At 41.1% G+C, this 27,625-nt stretch overlaps 1 protein-coding gene across 3 annotated transcripts in view; it reads right to left on the bottom strand.

The window, feature by feature from the left end:
• LOC136446731 (plexin domain-containing protein 2-like) overlaps positions 1–27,625 on the bottom strand; it is a 40,633-nt gene that overhangs the window by 10,810 nt on the left and 2,198 nt on the right. For all 3 annotated transcript variants that reach the window (XM_066445259.1, XM_066445260.1, XM_066445262.1), the window contains exons 2-4: positions 21,304–21,422; positions 19,413–19,550; positions 9,308–9,377 (exon numbers count right to left, since the gene is read on the bottom strand). In XM_066445259.1, the coding sequence (XP_066301356.1) occupies positions 9,308–9,377; positions 19,413–19,550; positions 21,304–21,422 (327 nt within the window). The remainder of the gene's footprint in view (positions 1–9,307; positions 9,378–19,412; positions 19,551–21,303; positions 21,423–27,625) is intronic.

The following is a 27,625-nucleotide window of genomic DNA, read 5'->3' on the forward strand; positions in this document are numbered from 1 at the left end:
CAAGCTATCTGCCACCAATAAATCAAGACCATAGCACATCCAGGTCAAAAGATAGAAACGGAAAAACAGAAGTTCTGCTGCAGTACTAGGGTCGCATACTAGGGGGCCATAATCAACATTGACCTTCGTCTTGTCAACACCTACCCACATACCAAATATCATAGTAATCCATCCAGAGGTTCTTCAGTTATGCTGACTACACAAATCGGAAACACAGACACACACACGGACGGTTCCAACCTCTCTCCTGTGCAAAAAAAATGCCCAAAAGTGAATCATTGTGGAGTCATTCCAGTCCAAAATGGAGCTTGCGTCCGCTATGCAAAAATAGACTCTTCCACAGGAACTGCCATCAAACAAAAACGAGCTTTTGTGTCACCAGTCCAAAACGGATTTTTCTTTAAGAAAACCCTCATTCAAGGACTTTTCAAGCGGCACCCCTATGAAAAATGGACCAGTCCAATTCCATACGGCCCGAACATGCACTTATCTAAGATCACCCCAGTCACTACCCCATCCCGTATTGCTCTCCATGGTCAAAAGACGCCTGGACAATTTCATTACAACATGTTCACGAATACGCTCATTATAGTTTTGCGGAGGCCAATAACAGAATCTCGTTTATAGGCGACTAAGATCGAGTTGTGTTCTGATTGGGTTCCGAAAGAATCGAATTTGATATAACACTAGAAGTCGGTCCCGTGAAAGTACAGACAGTCGAGCGCCGCGGGGAAAAGGACTGTCAATCAATTTCACGCACGTGCACCAGCCAGCCAAGCTGATGTTGCGGACCACTTAACATTACAATAACATTGAAATACAACAATGAAATACTAGAGACAATTCAGTATACAATTTAAAGTAATGCATTTAAGTGCACATCTTAAAGGTGTCTCAGATAAGGACGTGCACCGTTCGAATATGTATCCCTGTAGAGCCAAGGCTCGACCCTATGTATCCATTTTTTTTTACATAAGTCAAAACGAGTCACGAAATGTATAGTACAGTTTTATCCAGAAAGAGACCGATTCCAGATTGACTGGCTATTTTCTTTTGTTACAGCGCTCTAATCTTAGCCTGAGTGTCATCCTGTTTAGTTCCAGGCTTTGCCTTTACAGAATTTTATGAAGGCAGAGCCTGGAACTGAACAGGATGACACTCAGGCTACTTTAATCTGCACCGGTGATGAACCGAGACGAGGGGGGGATACAAACTTAGCCATATTTGTGACAGTGTTCTCACCGCAAAAGTACCACCCACATCGGCTACTTATAGCGGTGAGTAGCAGTACTCCAGTCAGAAGCTCTGAAGAAGGTGTCTGATAGACACCGAAACGTTAGCAGGTGAGATCAATACCTGGTTGTGTATAAAGAATCTCCTATATCCTGCCTCGTATCTTCAGCCAAATTAGTCGCAGTTTTGAGTGTTCACAGTTGCACAGCCGCTGGCCGCTTTATCTATACAGGTACACTGCGCAGGCCCGACTCGAGCTATTTTACTCAATCTAAGTGACAATTTTCATTGAGTACAGTACGCCAAACGCCAGCACATGAAAACGTTGCACGTAATTTTTGACCGTGTTTACACCTCCATGGAAGTAGCTTTACCGACTAATACTATCGAAACTTCGCCAGTTTAGCAAAACACAACCACGCTGCTCGTCCTATTGGTTTACGTTTTGAAGAGCTAACCTTAGCGCAAGACTGCATACGTTCAAACCTTACTTCAGTTAAACGCCCTGCGAAGCTACGCAGCAGCTGAATAAGCCCGATGAATTTGCGTGTCCTTCTACGAGTTCAAAAGTCACTGGAATCTAAGAATACTGTAGGAATAGTCTGTATAACGAAAACTCCAGCTGTCCGGGGTTTCTCTCCCCTCCCCGCGGAGTTTGTGCTCAACTAGCTCTAAGCCAGGAGAACTGTTATCAAAAATAGTGACACCAATCAGAGGGCAGGATTTCAGCTAGGCTCCCATTGCCATAGAAACCACCTAGTTATCTTGTCTGTTAGCTGTCACACCAGGCACCACATGCAGACAGGGAGGAAGGGATGGGAAATGAGATCCAGATGTTGGGAGGGTGAGAAATGAGATGTATCCAAGCCAGTTAAAAGGGATTTTAAACCTCCTTAGTTTATCTGTTCTTTTAGAGGCAGACAAGCAGTTTCTCCCACATCAAAAACCAAGTTTGAAAATCCAACAAGAAAAGACTTGACTGCCGAAAAAGGTTCAAAGTACAGAGAAACGGCCTGTGAAACTCTCTTCCTACCACCTGCAGATCAGACATCTGCAGCTGTCAATCACTGGATAGCAACAGCAAGTGATCCTTAGCAACTTGAGTCTGGCCTGGGCAGGCAGCTCTGTGGGCTGATGAAGGCTGCATAAATTATCCATATTTAGAAAGGAGGATTCCCTCGAGTTAGCGGCCTTAGCCATCAAGCTCTTGGGTTGCGAGGCGGTTACAGGGCGGCGAGCGGTCACAGGAGGCTTGATTGACTTCAGGCTACTGTAGGAACAGCATGGAAAAGTCTGCCAGTACAACAACCACACTCAACCATTATGTATATTTTGGTGAGCTAAGCTCCGCTCTCTCTAAAAAAATCCGCGCAAAATCTTGGCTTCATTGGGGAGTAACAACGATTTTTACACAAAGAAATTACTATCGACCGTGCCCACAGCACAACCTCTGAAGAGGCTGACACCACTGTCAACTGTCCACGGCCGCGGTATGAAATTTGCGGTACTCAGTGGAAGTTTTGTGCCCATTTTGTCTAGGGAATAACCTGAAACAGCTTCCGTTTGGAGATTCAAGGTGAATTTGAAAGGCGCTTCCTCATTGGCTGTACCGGAGTTAACTAATCACGCTACCGCTTATATTGCATGTCGCGCGCCCATTGGCTGCCGCTTTAGCGTAAACGCCATGCCGTGCGCGGAACGCTGAAAATGATTAAATTCATTTTAAACCATCGCAAAATAAATAGGTTTGTAGTAGTGTATGCCAAAAATGACATTAAGGTCCTTTGAGTAAATATCCAATGCATATGCAGCAACACCAAATTTCAGATCCTTTCGTTTCAATACCACGGACCCGGAAGCCCAAATGTACGTTTTTTTTTGGTCTGAAAATGGCCCCAAAAAATCAACAAATCATTTTAAGATATAGAGATAAAAGGAAAAAATGAAGAAAAAAAACGCCTGGGGGTATGTACTCTTTGTACATGCATTTCAGCTCATTTGGCCCAGGAACGACCGAGATGAATCCCTTTGAAGATTTGACAGGAGGAGGAGGAGAAGTATGACGGCTATAACACCAGAATAACGTCATATGTGTTTGGCTTCAATTGGAGTCCACCATCTTGGATCGGCGATCTTGAATTTTTCATTTTTTTTAAACATTTAACCCCAAAATACAATGAAAACCCCAAAACCGTCAATATTTATATTTTTTGTAACATAAATACAAATTGGTGAGGATATTCGAGTGACAATTACCTGATTTTAACCACGCTTATGGAATTGTTCGCCGTCTTGAATTTTGACCGATGACGTCATCAAATTAGCATAAATGATAATAAGCATATCATAAATGTTACACTAAATTACATAGGATGTTAATGAGGTAAGCCAAACAAGTGTGATTAAGCAAGGTAACCTTGAAACCTCGTTGTTTAAACCGAAATTAATGAAATTTGTAAAACAATGCCAGTCAGGAACGCTTAGCCATAGCAAGACAAAAAGTGACAGAATTATATCATGATTATAAAATTGTTACCATGTTCTATAAAAGTCACCAAGTTTGATAGTCCTAGTACACGTCGTTCGGCAGTTATACGACGTGAAAGTTGGCGCGGGCACTTTTAGCTATCCCCCGATCTAGATAGTTATTCAAACATTTGGGATTGTAATTCAAAAAGAGCATTCAAAATAAAAAGGGCACTTTATTACTGGTCATGAATGCGATATTTTTTCTCAGGCGGATCAGATGGGATGGCAGGGAGGTAGTGATAGTCGATCTAGTTACCTAGATCGGAACTTTAAAGTTTGACGTCAAATTTCCTGGAGGCGCCAGGTTCATTTTTGGATAGTAGCAGTTCTTGGGGTAGGGTTTAAAAGTAGTGTAAGTTTGGGCCCCCGAGCAGCTTGTTTGGAACTGCAGTGGGCGTTTTTGTTGTTAGCTTTGGAGAGAAATAACTTAAGCAGAGTTGACGGAGTGTGATGATGCTTTATATGAATAACTTTTAATTATGCAAACCAGGACATTATAAATTTGCATAATACACGAAGAAAGTCTTTAAATTCACTGAAAGTATGTGGTCCAATTTTTTTGCAAGTGCTATGGTCAGAATTTTTGAGTGGAATTTAGTTCTTGGGGTAATGTAAGTTTGGGCCCCCTAGCGGCTTAATTAGAACTGCAGTGGGCCTTTTTGTTCGTAACTTTTGAGGAAGATAACAAACAGGGATTGATGGATATTCATTGGTTCCTTAGGTCATGATTAACATAATGAGATACAAATAATCAAGGCTTATTATGGAGAGTGATTAATATTTACGTGCTAATCACCCCATGCAAATTTGATCATGCATCACCCAAGTTATGATGGGGTGAATAAGTCCAGTCTAGATAGGGTTAAAGATCATTTGGTGGTACAGGACTAGTATATGTGTAGAGTGTGCTGATATATGTTATAACTGGTCATGAAAAAATATGAGTATGTTGATATTATATGGGCCACAAAGTTTCGTTATTGCAGTGTTGTAAGTTGAAAGTGATGATGAAATGGTACAGTCAATATAATGAATAGAATAAATCTTTATTCCATATCATACACATTGTGAAAGACATAGTACATGTACATGTGACTTTTCCGCACCTACATGTAGCAGTGGTGCAGTTTTGGTGCAGTGTACTCTACAAGCAGAGGAGTGGGTCTGGCGAGTTTTTAGGTGTTTTTGTCAGGCTTTCTATTTCTTGTCCCCTTTCCGTTATGTCGCCAACCGTGTTGAACAAAAATGCCTAAACTGAACGCGTTAAAAACCAGCAGGACCCACACCTCTGCTTGGAGAATAGTTTATTTATTTGTCCTACATGTACGTCTATGCAAGGCTATCTGTTTACATGACCTGGCACTCACCCATGTCCAATTTTGAAATGCAGTGGGTAAACAAACTTTCCTAACTAATTATGCAAATTAGCTACTGATTTGCATAATTATTCATTGATTATGTAAAGCACCATCTGAGCTCTCTACATACCAAACATCACGACGATCTGTCGACCCATTCTCAAGTTATTCATGTCCGAATGTCAAAACAAAAACACCCACTGCAGTTCCAAACAAGCCGCTAGGGGGCCCAAATTTACAGAACTTGCTTTCTGTGGCATGAACTATCTACCACACAAAAATCATGACCATAGCACTTTCAGAAAATATGCCCGTGAATTTTGAAGCTCCGCTGCAGTACCTTAGGTACCCGCTAGAAGGCCCATTATCGAACTTGACCTTCCTTTCTGTAAACCCTACCCATCCACTAAATATCATACGGATCCATCAACAGCTTCTCGAGATATGCTGGCGACATACAAATACACATCCACACAAAGCCCGCTGCAGTACCGACGGAAATTACCAGGGGAACAATTTTTGAACTTGACCCCCGTTTCCACAACATCTACACACCTGCAAAAAATAATGAAGATCCATCAACGTTTCCGTCACTTTTTTTGCCTACATACAAACACACAAAAATGCAAAGTCCGCTGCAGTACTGTTGAAAAACGCAAGGTGAACCATTTTCGAACTTGACCTTTCTTTGCACAACCACTACACATCTACTAAAAATCATCAAGATTTATTGAAGCTTTCTTGAGTTATGCTCCTGACTTACATACAGACCCAACCAACAGATTTTTCAACCGAAAACATCATCTTCCCCGAGTACAAGTACTCGACGAAGATAATGAGCTATCGCCGAGCCACGATGTCCAAATTGTTTCCAGCGTTGTGCGATGTTTCCCCTGCGGCTCTTATGGATAACCGCCTGGCCGCTTTTGTTCTTTTCAGTAACCGACGAAATGTGGATCTGTTGAATAAATTCTAATGCTTGCTCTGACACGTGGAAAATCTTCCAAGTACGTAGGCTCCACTTTGGGACGATGGCAAAATTGTGTACATTTCTTCACAAGCCTTTCCAGTTGTATTTTCCGTCGCCGGGAATGGCTAATTTTACGTGCGTACTTCTGTCTGCAATAGAGGTCTCACAGCGAGATTTGTGTGAACTATGGAATACTTAACATGGAGTTCAATGCCATGTATGTTGAAAGAGCCCTTGATGAGAGAGTATTCTCATCATCTACTGTCCTGAGCCAAATACCTTCTAATGATGTACATGTACTTCTTTGATCGTTCTTGACAATATATTAAACATTGATCATTTGAACTTCACCTGCTAAGATGAACAAGACAATCTACATGTACCTCCTACAAATGAAGACTAGTTGTTTGCTTGATACACTGTGTTCTGTGGTTCAATTCACAATACCAGCTCTGAAGTCCTGTGGTTTAGCAGCATTTTGGTTTGCAGGATTTTTCTCTTTTTTTTCGCCCGCGCGCATTAGTTTTGGGGTCTCCAAAGTCACGCCCCACTTCTGATTCTGAACAAATACATCGAGCGACGGAAGAGAGTCTTCAGAGCATTGTGCAATTTAAAGCTTAAACGACAATCGCCGGATTCTACCGACCACTGTTGTCCGATAGCCTGACAAAATCGCGCTCCTAGGGGCCGGCCCGGCGGATACCGCCCCCTAGTGGTGGGGGGTTCGGGCGGGTGGTGGTGGTCATAAACCTCCGCCCGAAAGCTTGTGTAAACAAGGCTACTTTAGAAACGGTGAGTAGGTCGTATCCTGTACTCCTTGGGCCCGCAGTTAACTATTCAAACTTCCAGCCCGTTTCTGAATAAAACAACTGCCTTTCACGGACGGGTCCACCGTCGCAACACGCAGCCATACAGAGATCGAACAGCTTATCATACAACATGGCCGACTTCACGTTCGAACGCGATTGTGACGTCACGTGAAAGCGAAGAATTCAAAGTAGGTCTGTGGGCTCTGATGTAGATCGCCTCCTTTACTCCTCTTGCGAAGAAATCCAGTTCCGAATCAAGGATTTTGACCCCTTCTAACGATACGGAGTGCCCCGGAGACTCATTATGAATATGTTGCGATACCTCTGAATTCACAGTGCTGGGGCGCCTGTGTTCTTGAAACCTTGTTTTAAGAGGTCGCTCAGTCTCCCCTATGTAGGTCTCTTTGCAAGGACCTACCCTGGTTTGACCTTGACACTTGATGTGGTAAAGTACCCAACACCTATTTTCCTTTGGTGTTTTGTCTTTCGGTGCCACCATTAGGTTCTTGAGTGTGCGGGTGGGTCTAAAACACGTCTTAGTTACCCTTAAGCTGCCAGTCCCGACTTAATTAGGGATACAGAAATATGCCTTGTGTGCTGGACCCGGTTATAACCGGGATAGGGTATTCCCCAGAACAAAACAGCTTTGCGTGCGTGTAGCGCGCGAAGCCGGGAAGTTAGGGGAGTTAGCGCCGCCGGGTGTTTCGCGGGTTTCGTGAGGGAGGTCAGGGGTCAAACATTTTTGATTTTTACTTGGCTAAAAAACCTGGCAGTGGTCCGTACTTGTTGAAGATCCTTCGAAGGGCCTCTGAGGTACCCTTGGAATAAGGCAAGACCACTAATCCGCTGTTCGAAAATTTGGGTAAGTCCCAATCTCTTTACAGTGTTGGATGAAAAGTTTAATCTTAGTTAATTATTAATTCTACCAACACAGATGAACTTTCATGCTAAATTCTGGTAAATGACGGGAATGTTTTCCATTTGTGTTCGGCATTTCAAGATAACTAACCCTTATCCGACCGTATGGGGTCAGTTTGGCCTATGTAAATGTGTGCCATATGAACATTTTGCGTCGGAGAAAAAGGTATTTCCATGCGTTTGTTTGTGTACATGTCTTACAACTTCTGAGAACCGGGATCGGCCCATTTTGATGTGGGTTACACTCTGAAGTCTGCGTGTTGTCCGCTGATGTCCATCGTTTATTACCAAATATAAAAGAAATTTCTGCCAAATAACAGAAATTTGTCATCATTGCTATTAAAGCAGCAATTTTAAGATACCGACTTTTTCAGAATTAATGTAGCATTTTAGTGTAAATGTACTAATTCTATACACTCAATAAATGTTAGAACATTCTTAATAGATTAATTGAACAATATATAAGCAGAAATCATGAAAATAGCCAATTGAAAAGGATGAAAATTGACAAGGGTGCAAGTATGTTGGTGCCCAGGTGACAGACTAAGATGCATAATTAGATAATACATAATTAATTTAACATAAAATCTAATATTCCTTATTCGGTAACATTCTCATGCTATCAGAATGCTTTTGAAAGCTATAATATTGTTGAAATAAGGAAGAGTATTGTAGATTTTTAAAGCAGAATGAGAGTTCTCCTCATTTTCTGCATAGATCATGATAATGAACATTGATTATTGACATCAAAATTATCAAAATATGCTCCATAGATTACTTGAAACAGTAGATATACAATGATTACAAAAAAATCCACCAGAAATATATTTAGGGGGCAAAACAAAATGGGGTCCGTTTGAACCCCATACGGCCAGATTCGTCGTTAAAATGTGTCGGTCAGATGAGGGCTAAGTGAATCTGATGATTGACAGAATGAGATGCTAATTATCAAAAACAGAAGCTAGTGTTTATATTTGATGAAATTATATCAATCCACTGCGATTCCCAAATCTATCCAGTTGTTTGAGTAACTGCATGGTGAACTGTCAACAGGCACCCCACTGGGCAGTCAGGTTAAGAAGTGGTCAGCCATGTGTTTTAGAATGTTGATCGAGAAAATTACAATTTTAAAACAAGTATGTAAGTTGCAATGGTGGTACGGTAACAAATTTCCTTCCCTGAATATTATCATGTAATGGTATGGGCTGAATAAGACCAACTATGTAATGAAATGAAAGTGAACGTCTGTATTGCCCTAATGCCACGTGCAATTGCCCTTTAACGTGCACTTTTTGTGGCAAACGTACGTTTATCATTACGCTTTGTGTAGCTGTTTTTATTATATGACCGCGAATGTAAACTTTTTTTTTACTTGGATGTAGCAGTGTTAGCACAACGTGTCAAATCAATTGTAAAGCAGTGTTAGCACAACGTATCAAAGTGTCAGTCACTATCTTACTTTATTTCAAAGGCTAGGATGCAAAACTCACCCCTGGTTGAAATTGATATGTTCCTGATGAAGTGCCCGTAAAACTTGAAGTCAAACGACAAACTCACCGGCTGAAATGAGAAGAAAGGGAATGGATATAGTGAGTAATAACATGCTGTATAAAATATAAGGTAGAGACCATAGAGTATACAAGACGGATATGCCTGAGAACCCGCGCCGTCGCGCCCACGCACTCCAGTGATTTAGTTAAGACAGGCGCCATCCCCAGTATTGATTTCTGACATAGAATACAATCAGGAAAAGCTTTTATTCCATTGTTCTGGGTGTAAGTTATTGATTCCTCTCCAATTTCCTAAGCAAAGCCACGCTCAATCAATGAAGCCTCAGGCATGCAATGGGTACTGAGTATCATCTAATGGTTTGTTTATCTAATTTTTGTTATAATAAAGTGTTCTAAATATACATCGTATTGGACAAACTGCTTTTGTATCTTACTTCTGAACAAATAGACTGCAAAGCCACCATGAGTCATTGAAAAGGAAATTTAATCATGAATCCTTGAACATTTATTTCCCTTCGTTACACATCGTTGGTAGCTCGTCCGTCTTCAAGACCTTTGACTCTTCATCTTCGCTGCATGATTCTATTATATGTCGCCGTGCGTCTGGGTCGTATCTATTGGATGTACCAAGGACGAGATTGATATCGGGGAGGAGATCTAGAAATCAGTTGCCTCTGCTTGCCCTGAAACACGCGGAATGCCTTTTTACCTGCTTTTGTTTAGCTTGTAAACACCACTCCTTGAGATTATAAATCAATTTTTGTTTCACGTCAGTCTATGCCTAGGATTCGGTCTGTCATGAGAAGTAAACTAATGAAGAAACCCTAGATAACTAAAACAATCAGTCTGATATAAACTATAGACATGATGCGAGGTCCAGGCGTGTTGGCACATTTGTGGAATTTTGCCAAAATAACATGAATATGAGGTAATAAAAGATCTAGGCCGTTCCTGTTGATAAGGCCGGTATATCATATATAGACATTATTACAGCGAGTTAAGGAGATCCACGATCACTGTGGATACTCCCGCCTATTGTATATTGATAGTACAACCTGTGACCCAGACATATGTGTAAATCATTAAGGACAAGGCTTTCAGATATGTGTATTCATGTCTTCCATGATTTGTCTATTGATACTGCTAAGCAGAAAATGGTACAGAAAATGTAAAACCGTTTATTATGAAGAAAAAATATCTCGAACTTTATGACTTTGGGCAGCACTCAGATACCAGTAAGATACTCGTTAGAATTAATGCTCACTCCCTGGAAGTAAAAAAGGCGATATATGAAACTATCTGTGTCAGAAAGGATTTGTAAACATTGCTCCTCAAATGCAGTTGGAGACGAAAGCCAAAGATATCCATGCAACAAACTTGCATATGGTTTGGTAACTTCAGAGTTTTACTTTGGCTTCGCTGTGAAAGGTGACCAAGAAGTTCCCTACTATATAGAAGCACAAAAGTATGAAACTATCCATACAAAATCATGAATGAAGACTACGTGGAAATCGTTGAAGCAGACCAAACAGTAAAACAACTCTTTATAGCATTTGGAACATTCTGCAGTCCTTAGTATCTTACAGATCTCAGAACTCAGTCAGCAGAAAGTGATTTTGCAAACATTAGGCATTCCTTGATAAACAAGAGTTCGGAGACCTCATATCTCCATTAAAATATTCTGATTCTGCAAATGACTTCCATATTTGCATTATCCACGCTTGGTCATGTGAACCTTTAACTAAACCACACAGGTCACAATGTTGACAGTCCAATCATTTACCACTTGGAAGAACTATACAATTTGAACTAGAGTTCCACGACCTCATACCTTCGCCAAATGATTTTAACCTTTATGACTGACGCATTTCTGTTTCTCATCAATTATAAATCATACCAGTTGATTGTCTTAAAATTTTACATGTCCAAAGTATGAGCTTAACAAATTATGAGCTTAACAAAGAAGGTTATGCTAATATTTTATCATCAATTATGCAAAGGAGGCCCTTATTAGCATAATTTGATTCAACGATGTTCACATTCACATAACTTCCCGATGCCACAAAAAAAGTATTAAATGTATGAAATTGCCGTCATTTGCCAGTGTGGAATAATAGAAGTTACTCATTAAGTATGCAAATTAGGCCAACATTTGCATATTTTCTATCTATTAACAGTCCTCTCTTCCTCAGTTACAATTTGAATAGTCATATCATGGAACAAAGCGGATTTTTAAAGTTGCCTCATGAATTATGCAAATTAGAATCTAATTTGCATAATCATCGTCCAATCATGCAAAACATCACACAAGCTATCCACATACCAAAAATCATGACCATCCATCAAGGCCATCTTGTTATAGTATTTTCTCATTGAATATGCAAATGAGGTCTTCAATTAATATTTCTGTCTTCCTCAGTTACATATGTTACATGTTTCTGAGTCCTATCATGGAATTTGGCGGCTGTATAAACTTTCCTCATTAATTATGCAAGTTAGATACTGATTTGCATAAGAAGTATCTAATCATGTACATCATCACTCAAGCTATCTACTTACCAAAATTAATTACCATCCTTCAAGCCCTTCTTGAGTTATTCCCTTTCAAAGTCAGACACAAAACCTGCTCCTGCAGTTCCAAAAAAGACGCTAGGGGGCCCAAACTCGTACCACTTACTCTCTGTCCAAAGATCTATGTACCACTCAAAAATCAGTTCCATAACATGTCCAGAACACAAGATATCAAAACAGGAAGTTCCGCTGCAGTACTGTAAGAAGCCGCTAGGGGGCCCAAAATCTAATCGTTTTCAGGTGTCATCAAAACCTACCAACATACCAAATATCAAAACAATCCATCCAGGCATTCTTGAGTTATGCTGGTCCACTACACACAAACAAACACACCCACAAACGCTACCTTCTGCATAACCTTCTCGGCGAAGGTAATAACTAGAATCTGATAATGTCCCACCTGCCATAAACTACATAAGTTACAATTGTTTAAGTCCCATAATGGAAAACACTGTAAATATATATTTTCCTCATTAATCATAAAAATAAAGACTCAATTAGCCTAATTGCACTTCAATATGTTGTCAATCATGCTCTACAACTGTAACAGCTGGGCTGCTCCACAGACAGCGATAGACAAGCTAGACGCATGCCACAGAAAACACCTACGAACAATCACAGGGCACCGATGGCCAAATAGCCTGATCTCAAATAAAACACTGTACAAGCTGTGTAACGCAAGCCCGCTGTCAACAAAAGTGAAAGACGCCAGGTGGTCTTTGTTCGGACACATTCTGAGAATGCCGACCGACACACCTACACAACAGGCTTTAGACTTCGCCCTGATAGGATGCAACAGATATAGTTCCAGAAAAGGAAGACACTGCAAAAACTTACTGAGGCTACTGAGGGCAGACCTGAAGGAAAGAGGTCAAGGACCGTTGCGGTCAGAAAGAAACTTCCGGGAGCTAAGGAAGCTCGCAGCGAATCGGACAAAGCGGAAGGGACTGAATGAAGACTGAATGCGGCTGCAGGATGTTTCAACTACTGCAGCAGAAAACAGTGGACTACTACTACTTCAAAATGTACATCTCTGTCTACGTTACCTCCATACTAAATGTCATGGAAATCCGTCGTTCCTTTGTTCAGTTATTTTCCTTGGAAGATTTTCACGATAACGCCCCTGCAGTTCCAGAGCAAGCTGCTAGGTTGCCAAAACCAATACCACTTCCTTACATCACAAGCAACATGCCAAGAGAAATGAAGACCACAGCACGTCCAGGTCAAAAGATACACAAACGGAAGTTCTGCGGCAGTACTTTGCTCTAGATCTATAGATTGACTGTGTTCTAGGTTGTGGAAGATGGCCGAGGAGAAGCCGTCAGCGTTCCGTCTGCAATGTTCTTTGCACCTTACTCTTAGTGGCCGACTTGTCTGTCAAATTTACATGTTATTGCAGTTGGGTCAGAATGTTTCAGAGCTTTGTTGAAAGTCCAGTTTTGGCAGCCACACTTGGCTAAGGCCCCACGAAGGTGCCTGTACATTGTTCGTCTGTTTCGGCTTTGTCTGAGGTAATGATATTGTCTGGTGGAAGAGATTTTTAATCACTGCTAGTTTGTGTTACAATGGGTGGTGGGAATCAAAGGCCAAATACTGAGTGGTGTGGGTCAGTTTACTGTATACTTCAAAACTATGTTTGCCGTCTTTCGCTATGATGGTGTGTAGGAAGGGGAGCATGTTGTCATGACTCGACTTTTGTGTGAACCTGACGTTGTCATCTACCTGGTTTATATGGTCAAGTTATCAGCTACTCTTTTTTCAGCCTACACAAAGTTTCGTCTACATAGCGGAACCAGTTGACTGGGGGAGTGCCATTGAGGACTTTGTTCTCAAACTTCTTCATCCACAGGTTTACCTCAATGGGCGAAACTGGCGATCCCATAGCACAGACATGCAGTTGCTGGAAGACTGTTGCTTGTAAGTGAAGTATTTGCACCATAGGCAAAGGTCTTGCAGTTCACATAGGTGGTCCACAGAAAGGTTGGACATTATATGAAGTGAAGATTTCATATTCCGCTACATGGATGTTTTTGTAAACGGAATCTGCACTATTCTGTACTGCAATATTCTGTACATGGTGCTGAGATTTTCCCAATAGTGGTCCCAAGATCTTAGCGAGAAAACCTGCTAACTCGTAAGTGACAGAACCTGTACTGGAGATTATGGGTCGTCGAGGGACGCCCTGTTCGTGAATTATGGGAAGGCCGTAGAACGCTGGGGTCTGAAACCCTCATCTTGTCATTTCTGGAGAGCTTCACCGATTTTCCCTTTAACCCTGTTCAGACCGGGCTTTTTTTTGTCATCCTGAGACGGTCTGAGGCCCTCCTCTTTGGACCCCTGTAACTCATAAACTCCTTATTTCAAATTTCCTGAGAACGGTGTAACGTTGGTTAACATAAAATCGCAATTTTTCCGATAATGGTTATTTGAAATCAATCTGGCAGAACAATAAACCATCCTTTTTTTCTGTTAGTCTGTCAGTATCATGTATTAACTTTGCACTTATGCTATATATGTAATATTTTCTCTCTAGTCGTGCTGACACCATAATATTTCAACTTGAAACTACCGTCCGCCGCACGCAGAATGACAGTGCTCTTGCATGGAAAGGTGCGAACATTATTCCGGGAGAGAAGATTCGTCATTAATATATGCCGCTAATTAGCTTTTATACAGCAGCTGTTGTGCCCACCTTGACTTGAAGAGACTGCCAAGGTCATATTAACGTGACCAAAGAAATATAGATACACGACAAAACAGTCGTGCCACACACATCATGCCTTCGGTAACATCCCGTTTGTTGAGTCGGTAGAACGTCACTCAAATTCGACATCCACCGCCATGGCAACGTGTACATTATTCATGGAAATTTAGCTGGATGCCGTAGCAATGGTAATACTACTATGTCCATGTGTTCCTTGTTGTGTTAGGAGCAAACTTTGAGGAAAATATCGTCTTCAGTCCACATTCACACGCAACATTTAGACAAAATAAGTGTTCCTCACAACCCTTTGTCGTGTGCTTGACAACAGGATTCTGGGTAATAATATGGCGGCGGGAAAATACACTTGCCGTAGGTTGTAGCAACAAAGAGGAGTTTTGATGATTGATCACACTTAGAATCCAGTTGCAGGTTAGCAAAAGAGACTGTAATAAGTTGTCTTGTAAATAATTGTGTTTAGCAGGAAGCGGATGTGACATTTGTCTTATAAACCAGCGAACAACCGTGTAGTGTGATTCTCCCACGAAGCCCTCAGACTCTGTCAATAAGGGACGGAGAGTTTTGGACGTCGCCAACTTCAAATGCATGGTTATCGAAGCTTTTCAGCCAGTGTTCTGAATACGTTAGTCTATTCGGTTTGCATTGCTGGCGTTATAACTGATTTTGCATCTAGCACATATCCCTTAAATACACCGTTTCTAAAAATGGCGAATTTAAGTACCCCGCGAATTCATGTTAACCAACGTTAGAAGTGAAATATGTGTAATATGACAACTTTGAAGTCATAATTACGAAATATGACGTAATTATATCGTCATTCACGTTATTGACTGGAACTGTATGAATAGGGTATTCTCATAAACCTCAAAGGTATGCGACAAATTCTTAACAGAAATGGTGAAAACAAACCATTATTGCCTGCTAAGACTTTTGTTAATCATCATCATCATCGGTCGACCCCCGGGGGGGACGGGGCAAGTCCATGCACAACCGCTGACCACTCCATCCTGCCTGCCATGGCCGCACTCAGGTCCTCCATTGTTAATAAAAATGACGTCATATATCTTTGAGCTATCAGCAATCTTAGATCCGCCATCTTGAATTTTCAAAAACACACCCTTTCAGCAAATAAACCCAAAACACCATGAAACATAATGAAAATAGATTAGAAACGCTTATTTGAAGGGGTTGTTCTTTGAATAAAAAATGCCAGGTAGTGACGATTTGAAGGGAAAATTGACTGTTTATTCCTAAGCTAATGATATGGTCCACCATCTTGGATGTTGACCTAAACGTCATCAAAGTAGCATAATTGATTGATATTAAACTATAAAAGTTACATGAAATTACATAAGATGTTGGCAATGTAAGGAAAAATTTGTGTTTTAGCAGTAAAACCTGAAAACTCAACTGTTAAAACCGATATCAGGGAATTTGGTAAAATATGCCTGTCAGAAACCCGATGCCATGGCATTACGAAAAATTATAAACTTGTTGCCAACTAAATCTTAGGAAAAGTCACCAAGACTCTATAGACTAAGCCGTTCACGACTTATGCGACATTAAAGTTGGCGCGGGCCTCAAAAGCCTTCCACCCCGTCTGAATAGGGTTAAACTTGGTTGTGGGGTCCCTTTTCAAGGACATGTATATGTCTTTGCCCCCTAAAAGATCTTGAACCTTTCGATCGTATTGTCTCTTGGACAAATAACATTAAGCAAATGTTTGTAAGGATCAAATAATAGTGCTCAGGGTCAAAAAAAGAAATAGAATTGGCTCATATTTTGCACAGAAATTATAGTACTTGTGCCACAACCCCTCAAAATCTCTTTCTTTCCCCTCAAAACCCATTGTTAGCATGTTAACATTTCAACCAGCCAGATCTTCGATTAAGTCACTAACGGAAGACAGCGGATGCTGACGACACGTCTGAAACGACTGTTTATCCAGTTGCTTGAGTAACTCATTTGGCGTATCTTATGACCTGGATGTCAAACCTCCATCAACGTGTAGATGGCCTTTGTCACTGCTACTAAACATGATATAGTTCTTCTCTAGTCATGCTAGTAATACTAAAATATTGCAATTTTAAAGCACCGCCCGTGATTGAGACCGGCGGTATTTTTGTGGTGGCGCAACCGTTTTCCACGAGGATAATACTTCTCAAAATTATCTTGCCGCTAATTACCTCTATAAAGCAGCTGTTGTTACTTTCTTGGGTTGAACAGAGTGCTAAAGATATAAACTTGTCTAAACATACAAAAATCACGTTAAGCCGTTAAGTTGCACACAGCTACGTTGCTTTGTTCCGGCGAACGAACACCGTAGTTCCAATCCTCTTATGATGACGTCAGTCTGTTTAATTTTGGGGTGGAAAGTTTTTGACGTCGTAATCGTCGGTTGCAAGGTTATTGAGGCTTTTCGTGTAGTGTTATAAATACAGTGTTAGTCTGTCAAGTTTGCATTTCTGGCAGTATTACTACAGATATATGTTACTCTGCGGATTTAGTGGTGTTAGAATACAACACAACAGAAGCAGTAACACCGTTGGAGAATGTGGAAGTAGAACTGTTAATCTTCCATAACAGCAAATACCTGTAGACTGTACACTACTATTCAAGCTAGATAGAGAACCATGAAAGCACATCAGGCGTAACCATCATCAGGAAACTCAAGATGCAGTCTACCAGGCATGGTCTTCCTGATGTTGTGATGACAGACAAAGGACCACAGTTCAGGACCACAGAGCTGGAGAAGTTCACAGACGAATGAGCTCTTCAACGGAAATCTTCACCGGGACATCCACCGAGTAATGTCTAATGGACAACACGAGGATAGCAAGAACAGACCTGTATCCGGCACTCGATTTCAGAAGCTCTCCGACGAAGGAGATCGAAAAAATTCAAACACAGATGCTATTCAGCAGGATGAAGGAGGCGACACTGCCAAAAACGCTGAGGTCACTTAGGCCAAGAATGTCAGGGGCAGTCTAGGACAATATGGGTCAAACCATGATGAAATGAGGCAACAGACGTACTACGACAAAATTGTGGGAGACCTACTACCACTCCAGGCTGGAGACACCGTGCGGTACCGACAAATCTTTCTAAACACAAAGACGTGGAAGAGAAGACAGATTGAGACAGGCAAGAAAACGTTCCTAAAAGTTCACACAGAAGATGGATGGACATATATCACAGAAACTGAAGACATCTGAGGCGAACAAGTCAAACACGCAAAAGAAGGTGTTTGAAGAAAAGTAGGAAATAGACTAACGCCCATGTATACTTGTACTGAAAGGAAACCAAGGATTTAATGATGGGACTTTAATGATGATGGACTTTCTACTGTTTGAGGAGTCATTGATGAGGCATTTTCAAAATCTACTTTAAACCAGCTTCACCTAGCAACTCTGTTGTGGACTGCAAGAAGTTTTGCATAGAGTCTTTGTTGTTCTTTGGGTTGATGCAAGCAATGGTGGGAAGCTTGCCTTAGAAATTAGATACAAAGAGGAATGCTTTATCTACAATTTCATAAAAAGACTGCATAACCTTGGCCTCAAACTTGTGAGCATGGGTGCAAGAGTATCACTGATACCCTGGATAGTTAGTTTTATGTCCAATCATAGACAACGTGTTCGGTATCAGAACTGCATGTCTGGCTGGGAAACCTTAACGTCCGGTGTGGCCACGGGTACCTTACTGGGCCCACTCATTTTCCTAGTCCTGATTAACGACGCAGAACCCTCTACCAATAACCCTCACTGGAAATACGTGGATGACCTTAACATTGGTGAACTTAGGACTGTGACAACCCCTTCAAACCTTCAGACTGACCTTGACTCCCTGGACTCTTGGAGTGAACAGAATTCCATGTTGCTAAACCCCAAAAAATGTAAAGCTATGTACTTTTGCTTCATGCGAACCCCCCCCCCCCCCCCCTGAAATGCCCCCTCTCACCCTTGGAGGAGAGCCACTAACAATTGTAACACAAGCCAAGTTACTGGGCCTGCATATACGCTCGGACCTTCGGTGGTCTGATCAAGTTGATGTCATGGTGTCCAATGGCAGTAGACGATTGTATTTACTGAGTAAACTACGCCGAACTGGCGTCCCTCAGCTTGACCTAGTCATTGTGTATTGCGGATATATCAGACCAACTCTTGAATACGCCGCACCCTGCTGGAATGCTGGACTCACTAGAAAACAATCTGACAGTATAGAAAGAATCCAGAAAAGGGCCTGCAGAATTATATGATGGGGAGCAATTTCCACTCATACTCCGACGCCCTGGTATCACTCAACCTGCAACGCCTATCTGAACGTAGACTGACTCTGTGCCAGGACTTTGCTCGTGCGATTACCAAATCAGGTAGATATGCACCCTGGCTTTCCCCAGCTGTCAACCAGCCACACAACATGAATCTGAGACATACCCGACTGTACAAACTGCCTACTGGGACTAAGCGGTACCTAACTAGCCCTGTCCCATCTTTATTGAATATTTTAAATGCCTTGTACATGTAACTGACCTGTGCCCTAAATTGAATTCGACTTGTCTTTGATCGAGCTTTTCTGTAAAAATTGTCTATTTTCGTTTGTTATTCAACGGAAAATGTTGGTTATGTTCAATTAGTATTGTTTTTATTAATGCCTTTTAGAATGTTGTATGATTATGTGACTTTTATAATAATGTATGCAAATGTTGGATGTAAACAGCTGTACAAACAGTTTTTGTCCACCTTGAGTGAAATAAACCAGTCTACTACTACTTTGGAGAGACTTTGTGCAAACCTTGTTTTGCTTGTGATGGACTGGAGGTGAGCTTTCCCCCACAACAAGCTTGGCGTTGCCGCTGTCCATGTCTTCCCAGTGCGAACCGCCAGGGGGAAAGACTGGGTAGTACTGGGATATGTAGTACTGGTGATAATTCTGTGAAAGAAAGAATTATCAGCAGATACATAATGTATATCAGTTGCTTATTTAGCTTTCATAGCAATATGGACCTTAGTAGCCTCCAACATAAGATTTGGCTTACACAAATGTTCAATTGGACATGTCGATAACCTTTCTTCTCCAGTACCTCTGACGCGTTGCCTGGTGCAAATAATGGAAGATGTAGAGTATAAAGAACGTATAAAAAGACTGGTGCTGTTTAAAACCTGGGTAATTTCCAACCTCTAGTGTTGGAAATGACAATTTAGAAATTTCGTGATGAGGTTGAGTCAAAACTTAATGCCTTTTGTATCATAGCAGGATGAGTTAATAGTTAGCACAAAGGTAAAGGCAAGTGTTTAGTTGAGACAGAATTATCTCATTTTATAAGAGTAGCCGAGTTGATTTCAAGATGGCTGTACAAAGCCTTTGGAAGTTCATTAGAGACAAAAAGTGGTTTCCCTGACCCACTCCCAATCATCTTAGGATGCTGAAGACACAGGTACATGATAATCCATACTTCTATAAGCCACAAGTCTAATTTCATTTCTGAAGTTATAACTTTGTCTTATACACCTGCTAAGATGGAGTGAAGTGTAAAATTGCAGCCAGTTTAATTCAGAGCCGAATACACACTATGCTCATGCATGGTTTCGGTAGACTATTTTCCCATGAATCAAGAGACAGTAACACAGTTATCTGTCTTTTCACATACCAGGAAGTGAACCGAGTTTTGCTTCTTACTTTACAACAAATTAGTCAGCAGCGACCTTAAGGAACTCGAGACGTGTTCGGAGCCCTGATGACCGCTATGAATTCAACTCACACCTGACTCAACTCCAGCAGCTGGAAATACTGACAGAAGTTTAGATATTAAAATAAGCATGTGATCTATTTTGAATATGCATTTTGTACATGTGCAACTTAAGCCTCCCATAATATCTGTAACGTTACCTCGGTCATCGGAAATCTTTATCAAACCTCCATTATTAAACCTCCCTCGTACTCTATTCGTTGGTGAATGACTGTATAGCAAAGTTCTTTTATTCACAACCCGTACACGAGCCGATGTTTTGATGACGTTTGGGACTGCATTGTTAGCAGTAACACCTAGATTCAGTGCGCTGTGGACCAGGCAGTATTGCCCTGATGAAGATGACAAACAGCAAGGAGGTTGGATTTTATAACCTCCTTGCAGACAGTCATCGAAGCGTCAGCTCGTGTGCATTCTTGGTTGTAGATAAAATAATTTTGCTATGTACCCCCTCGCACTGCTTTCGGTTTTGGACAGACGTCACTGTTGAGCTGGGCGGTGGCGGGCTCAAAATGGGAATATATTTATTGTCCCTACTTAAAACCCCTGAAAAACCTTATTTCCGTGAACCCTCTGGCCCGATGTGGATACCTTTGGAGTTAGAAGGCACAGGCAGGATCTTGGCTTTCTCATTTTTGTCAAAATGTGTTCAGTTTAGTAGTTTATTTGGCGTAAGGGCATATGTACGTTGTTGGATCCCTCTGGCCCTGAGCGGAGGTATACAGGAGACAACTGGGGTGAAATAAAGGTAGGGTTTGATTACTGAGAATTATCTTGAATCACTGTATTTGTCTTGTTCTACGAGCATATTCAGTCAAGAAAGAAGAAAAGAATCTATCCAAATATATATATAGATACGTATTTTCCTCCGTCACAACAGTCAAACACAATCATCACGTTTGTCAATTCATAAGAACTCGTGCAGTTCAGCCGTACCTGTTGTATGACGGTACGCGCTGTTTGCGGTGTATGTTTCTTGGTCACCACTGTTGGGACAGGAGTCGTTTTGGGTGAGTTCCTTCGTGCTCTACCCATCGTCGGTTCAACCACAGATGCTAGAGAGAGAGAGAAGTGAATACATCCATAGATAAAAGCTATTCTCCTTGAGGCCAGTAAAAAGCGTGAACAAGCTGGCATCGAATCGATGCAAAGTATGGTGTAATTCAGCGGACTTGCAGCAGTCGTCTGAACCACATTCAGCTAAGCCTCATGTTCGGTTTGTATTAATTCAAGAAGTCCGTTGTATCTCGGAAGTAAAGTTAAAATGTAGGGCAAATTAACGAAGAAAGCAAATACACGTCATGAAATCTCATGATCTTCGACAGACATACATCGTGCTCTTTGGAAAAATTGACTGACTTATTGTTTTCTGTCATAGTGTTGATGGACTGATGAAATAGAAATTGGAATAATTGGAATACTAGTATTTCATATCTATGAATTTGACCATCCCGAAAACAGTACACAAAATAATTTAACACATAATTTTGCCCTATCAAACTTCATATTTGTACCATACCAATTAATCATTGCATGCATATATTCCTGCCTGTCATGTTAGGTATGGAAAACAAAATGAAATCGAGCATTACAGGCTGCATATCTGATAAACACTGGTTGAACGTGACATTGTCGAACTGATGCTGCAAGCGTGCTTTCCGAGTATTTTATCTATGGTCTAAACGTGTTTCCATATATCTTAACGGGGATGAACACAAAGATTCTAAATAAAATATATGCAAGGCTGTTGCCACACCAGGGCACCATGCCCGGTAAGTAACGCTGATATTGATTGCAGGTTCAGTGGATATCTGATGGAGAGAGATGAGCTCAGTGTAGCGAGACCGAAAATCTTTCTCAGCCAAATTTCATGGCAAATCCCCTCTTCGCTGCTAATGAAGATATAAATCTATACACGATTTGCAGAGAAAACTAATTTTGTTACGAACATTCCAGACGTGTCATGTAAAGCGAAGTAATAGATGAGTGTGCACCCTGTGCAATTTGATGTGCTGTGAAAGTATGCACAGCAACAGCTTTCTGCCTTGCCGATACGCGCAGAATACACAGGGCGTTAAACAATGCATTGTATGTGATATACTCACATTGGAAATTAACAACACTGCAGCTATGTCGACTTGGAGAAGAGTTTGAGTCGGATGAAAGTTTAGATCTCATACACCCAATTGCGTAGACTGATTAATCTGTACAATCGGGGTCATCTGCTGCCCAATGAGATTGCCTGTACGTAAGTCCAATTCCCTGACATTCGGCATCGGGATAGTAGCTTTTGCATGAAGATGGTTATCCAATTTAATGATCGATCAATGATACATGTCTCAAGAAAGTATCATAGGTCTTATATGTATTTATCATTCAGCGTATTCTAAAGAGCCTGTCAGGTTAATGAAGTCAATGTCATGTTCAACCTGAGTGTTTGGTTGATCCCAAGTGCAATACTACTTCTAAGAGCGTTACGGGAGGTTACCTGGGATAACCATGGTCTTCCTTTGCGGACTTAGCATGTGAACAGGTTACACATTGATATTTGCTGCTAGGTTAAAAGAAGGTACACAGTCTGTATAAGACTGTACATAACCCTTGCAGAAAAGCATGAGTACTTTGATGAGCAACAGGACCATCCAATTTGATCACAAAAATCGTTACGTCATACCTAGAACAAAGTGACCTCACACTAGGTGTCTCAAGTTGGAGACTTCGTGAAAAACAGATCATAAAAACTAACATTATCAATAGGCCTCAAAGGGAGAGCTGGTGTAAATAAAATCATGATGAGGGCTAAGCAGACGCTAGAATTATGTCAAATTTAGTTTTGATGGAAGGTTGTTGGTATTGATTTACAAGTTTTATATTGGCCTACGAGCATACTGACTGGTTCATCACATTAGTCTTGTTTTCATCAGACAAGACTCCTCATCACTGTCCTTTATCATTACTTTTCCTGATTTGGCTGATCTTTGCAATAATACATTCCACCACCGTAATCCCCGCTGAGTCGCCAAAAGCAATTACCCGGCAGATAGGACCAGGATTATTCTTGGCACCAAATATCGACGACTATGAAACGATAAGAAGTAAATTGGAGGAGTTGGCCGTTCTATGGTGTTCTTAAGTTCTCTATGTTACTGACAAGGAGTGTTAAATAAAAATGGCTGGCTGAAATCGCTGAACACTGAACACAATCTCGGGAAAGGACAACAAAGGATGTGTGGAACCGTCGGTACTTTTAGTCAAACCTACCGCTAGAAATTTGTATTAATCTATTTCAATAGCTCTTGTGTGTATTTTGAAACAGTACGATATCTCTTTCCGCATTTGCCTCAATCAATTTTTGTTTGGTCAACCCATGTTACATGCATACTCTACTCTACTCATTTCTAGTTAGTGGAGTTCTGTCACTTGATCGAGCTAAGATATCGCCAGGAGGATGAGCTGCCACGAACGTTTTTAGCCTTATTAGTCTATTAGCTATTCACTGTTCAGTTTCCCCCTGAAAAATTCGTTGGATTAGACAGGCAGCCTTTGTGACTTTGAATGCTGGGAAGAATTTTGTTTCAACGCACCCATCAATCACGGAAATTCAAATCCGGAACTAACCACACCCATCACCCAGTCATTGTCAGAATTGACAGAGCTACACACACAAAAAAAAACCCATAGAGCTTGGACCTAACATGTTAAGTCTAAACAAGTGATAATTAATTGGATATCGACAAGTACGTTTAGGGTCATTTGCCGTTCACGCATTTACTTTAACAAAGAAAATAAAATACATCAAGATTTTATATCTCAATCAACGTGACCCACTTATCCGTTGTATAATCATCAATCTTTTTATTCTATTCCGAGCAAGTCGATATCCAACGTCTTGTACATACTCTAATTTGGGATAAGACGGATCGTCCCCTCTGGGCATTATTTGATGGACCGAGAAGGTTTGATAGGATACAGCAGCACTTTAATCGATATGATTTTCGGGAAACGTGCTTCTGAGACCAATGAACGCTTTGGGACCATTTCACACAACAAGCACATCTCTCAAACATGTTCCAGGTCCCTTGACAGACATTTTTGCATTATTACGAGCTTTGGGAGAAAATTCCTTTCCACATCACATTTGCAATAGAGAAAGGAACAGGTTCCAACAAATCGTATACCGAAAAACTCTTAAGAGGCACGTCAAACGAATTACCGTTGAAAACAAAAATCAACATAAAGCTGATGGAAGCTCATTGGTAGAATCTAAGAGACAACCAACTTTTTGCTACCTCTAACGAAGGCCATGCCTTTCTCACTTTCCAAGAAGAACAAAATAAGATACAAACTTTGACGGATGCAACAGTTACTTTTTAACATTTTCGACAAAGAGCAGGAAAGAAGACACTAAAGCCGCCAAATAGGACTAAACATTTCTTGCTTTGTCTGTCTTATTTGAATTCCGCTAACGCTGTTAAAGACATTATCCTTTCCAACAAACCCTCCGTGAGAGGGGTCACTGCGTGTGGCTGCCTCCCTTAACGTGACAAATGGGCGCGCTTTATGTTTTAAGGCTTTAATCCAAAATGGAACTGTCATTCAAGAAAAGCTTTTGAACGTTCGCGGGGTCAAGGAGACTTTGCTAGCGAGGTAACCTTGTACCGGCAAGTGGAGGTGATATCTACTCTATCTCATCTTGTATCGTTGTCTTGCCCATGACCATTTTCAAGAAATACCCGAAAAGCACGTTAAAGTTTCTCAGTGGATTAATTTACCAACAAAACTATGACTTGTATGAACTGTTAACCCAGGTCCCGAAAACTCTTTAGAAGATAGTCTTATTCGACTTGCAGGCGTCGTTTCTATTAACGGAAGTTCTTCAACTATTTTGCAAAGCTGTATCATAACATTCACCAATTATTAAATGGTAATTACCATCATTGACACTCCTCATGCCTACATGTACGTTGAATATACACAAACGTCCGAGCCTGTCGACTTCCAGAACATCGTCGTTAAGTTGCTAGCACATAATGTTCTATGGTCTAGAGGTTACGATAACGAACACGGCGTTGAAAAGTCAATGGTATAACTCCTGCTATTTCTGGATAAACATTGTGCCATTTGAATTTTCTTCACTCAACCCAGGTTTATGTTCGTGGCCTCGGCTGAGACGTAAAAGGCTGTGAGACATTCGAGAAGGATGGACGCCAATGCCATGCCAAAACCCATTGTCCCTACTGCTACAAAAAGGCTATGGGACCATTCCCTTTACTACTTCATTTCATTATGTGTTATACACTGGACCGAATTTCATCACAAAAAGGATCAATAGAGCATCAGCATAAGGACTCGTCAACTGTCCCCAACAGACGGGGGTGGAAACTTTCAGGCACTTGGCCTTGGTTCCTCGCCGGAAACCCGTGCTCCCAAGATCACGTGTTAGCAGTTATAATTTAACTATTTCAAACCTGAAGTCCAGCTTATTTGCTTGATTCGTTGAAAAATGTTTAGAGAGAGAATTTTACAGCCTGTGATCATTTTAAGGAAGAAATGGAATAAACGTACAATTCATACACATGGCATATTGCATCATAAATGCCATTGTGCGGTGTTCGTCTGTCAGCGTCTGGCAATGCAAACCTTCAAGCCAGAAACAGAGTCTAATGACTCATGACGCGCATCGATAATTGTATGCTGCTGATTGCAAATGAAATACGTTTACTTATAGCTGACTTGACTTTTTTCAAAGACTCTAGGAATGGATTTGTATCCATATATATATATATATATCAAATGAATGTGTCTGTTGGAAAATGATTGTTAAAGACTCCGAGGGCGGACGGAAAAAAACATTGGCAGTGGAGATAAAGCGCTCTTGTTACAGTTGACTGATACATAGTAAGATAACCTTTGCAAGGTTAAGACCTCAAAAATCTCTCTTGGGCGTTTGAGAAACAACATCTGCCAGTGTGCATGAATGAAACCATCGGTCTTCAAGCCTAAACTAAACAGTGTATTGTCTAAGACATAGATGCTTTTTCAGACCATTGAGACCTTCATGTCGAAAATGCAAGTGTCCATGATTCCATATCGGGGTGACTTTCGCCACTATGTTTGTATACACGTACGGGCTTTGCCCGAAGTTCCACGCTACATGATCAGGCATGATGGGATTATACATGCCAGAAGGACTTTCTTAAATCGTCTCAATTAATTCAACTGAAGCTTCCACCACAAGAGTCAAGAGTGGTTGATATCACCGCTGGGAAATGTATCACTTGGGCTGTAATTACAAGTCTACCTCATTTAATTAGAGTCAAATTGAATATAAATCATTTCCGGAAATGTATAATTTTGAACAAGGTCTCCATGATAAGCGAGATGTGACAGAACTTCCTCGATATCAAGGACAAACATTTTTCACCGATTCAATAACCACTGCACGGGAGCATTCGACCATATCACATACCAAAGTCAAATATCTTGGAGTAATATCAAATTTTCATTATAGACCATTCTAGGCGTTCACTCGCGGTTGCGTCATTGCTTAATACTTTTTCTGATGCTGTCATACAGGGGAACGTTTTAGTGACTTTGTACAGTGATGAGATATTCAAGAATTCGCATCCCGGAAGCAGTTTAATGATAGCTGCTGATACGTTAATGCAATTTCTTATGTCAGTAGGTAATACGGCTACCAGTCATCAGTTGCTTCAAATCTGAATAAATCTGCGGATCTAGTGGTATTTTGATGGAACGAAAACATTTACAAGTATGATCGACCTCTCTCATAGAGGTTTACATCTGTTCTCTGACTTTCTTATTAAGGAAATGACAATGGTGACGGTAGTGTAGTCACGAACCTGATGAGTGTCCATTGCTAGGCGTCTTATAGTAAGTTACAATTTTAGCACTCCCCCTAAAAAACAGACAAGTTTTCATTCCAGAGACGTTCACTGATGTAGATTAGAGAAAATGCAATAAATCAGATTTAGCTTGTCATGGTTTACTGGTATGCAACACCACTATTTGGGTTCAATCCCGCCCTAGCCATTAGTTTAACGCACCCAATAATTTGCAACCTGCTGGTATCAAATTGGTAGGGATGTTATCCTTTTGTTAGGGATGTTAAGCCTTTGGTCGGGTGCTGACGACATCCACACCTCGAGAACGTTCAAGACCCCGGCACGCACCAATAAGAGTTAACGCCTACCTTGCCGGCATAAAGCACAGATCAACCGATCGTTTCGGAAGGTGC

The sequence above is a fragment of the Branchiostoma lanceolatum genome, chromosome 13, assembly GCF_035083965.1.
Source record: "Branchiostoma lanceolatum isolate klBraLanc5 chromosome 13, klBraLanc5.hap2, whole genome shotgun sequence".
In the NCBI taxonomy this organism is placed as follows: domain Eukaryota; kingdom Metazoa; phylum Chordata; class Leptocardii; order Amphioxiformes; family Branchiostomatidae; genus Branchiostoma; species Branchiostoma lanceolatum.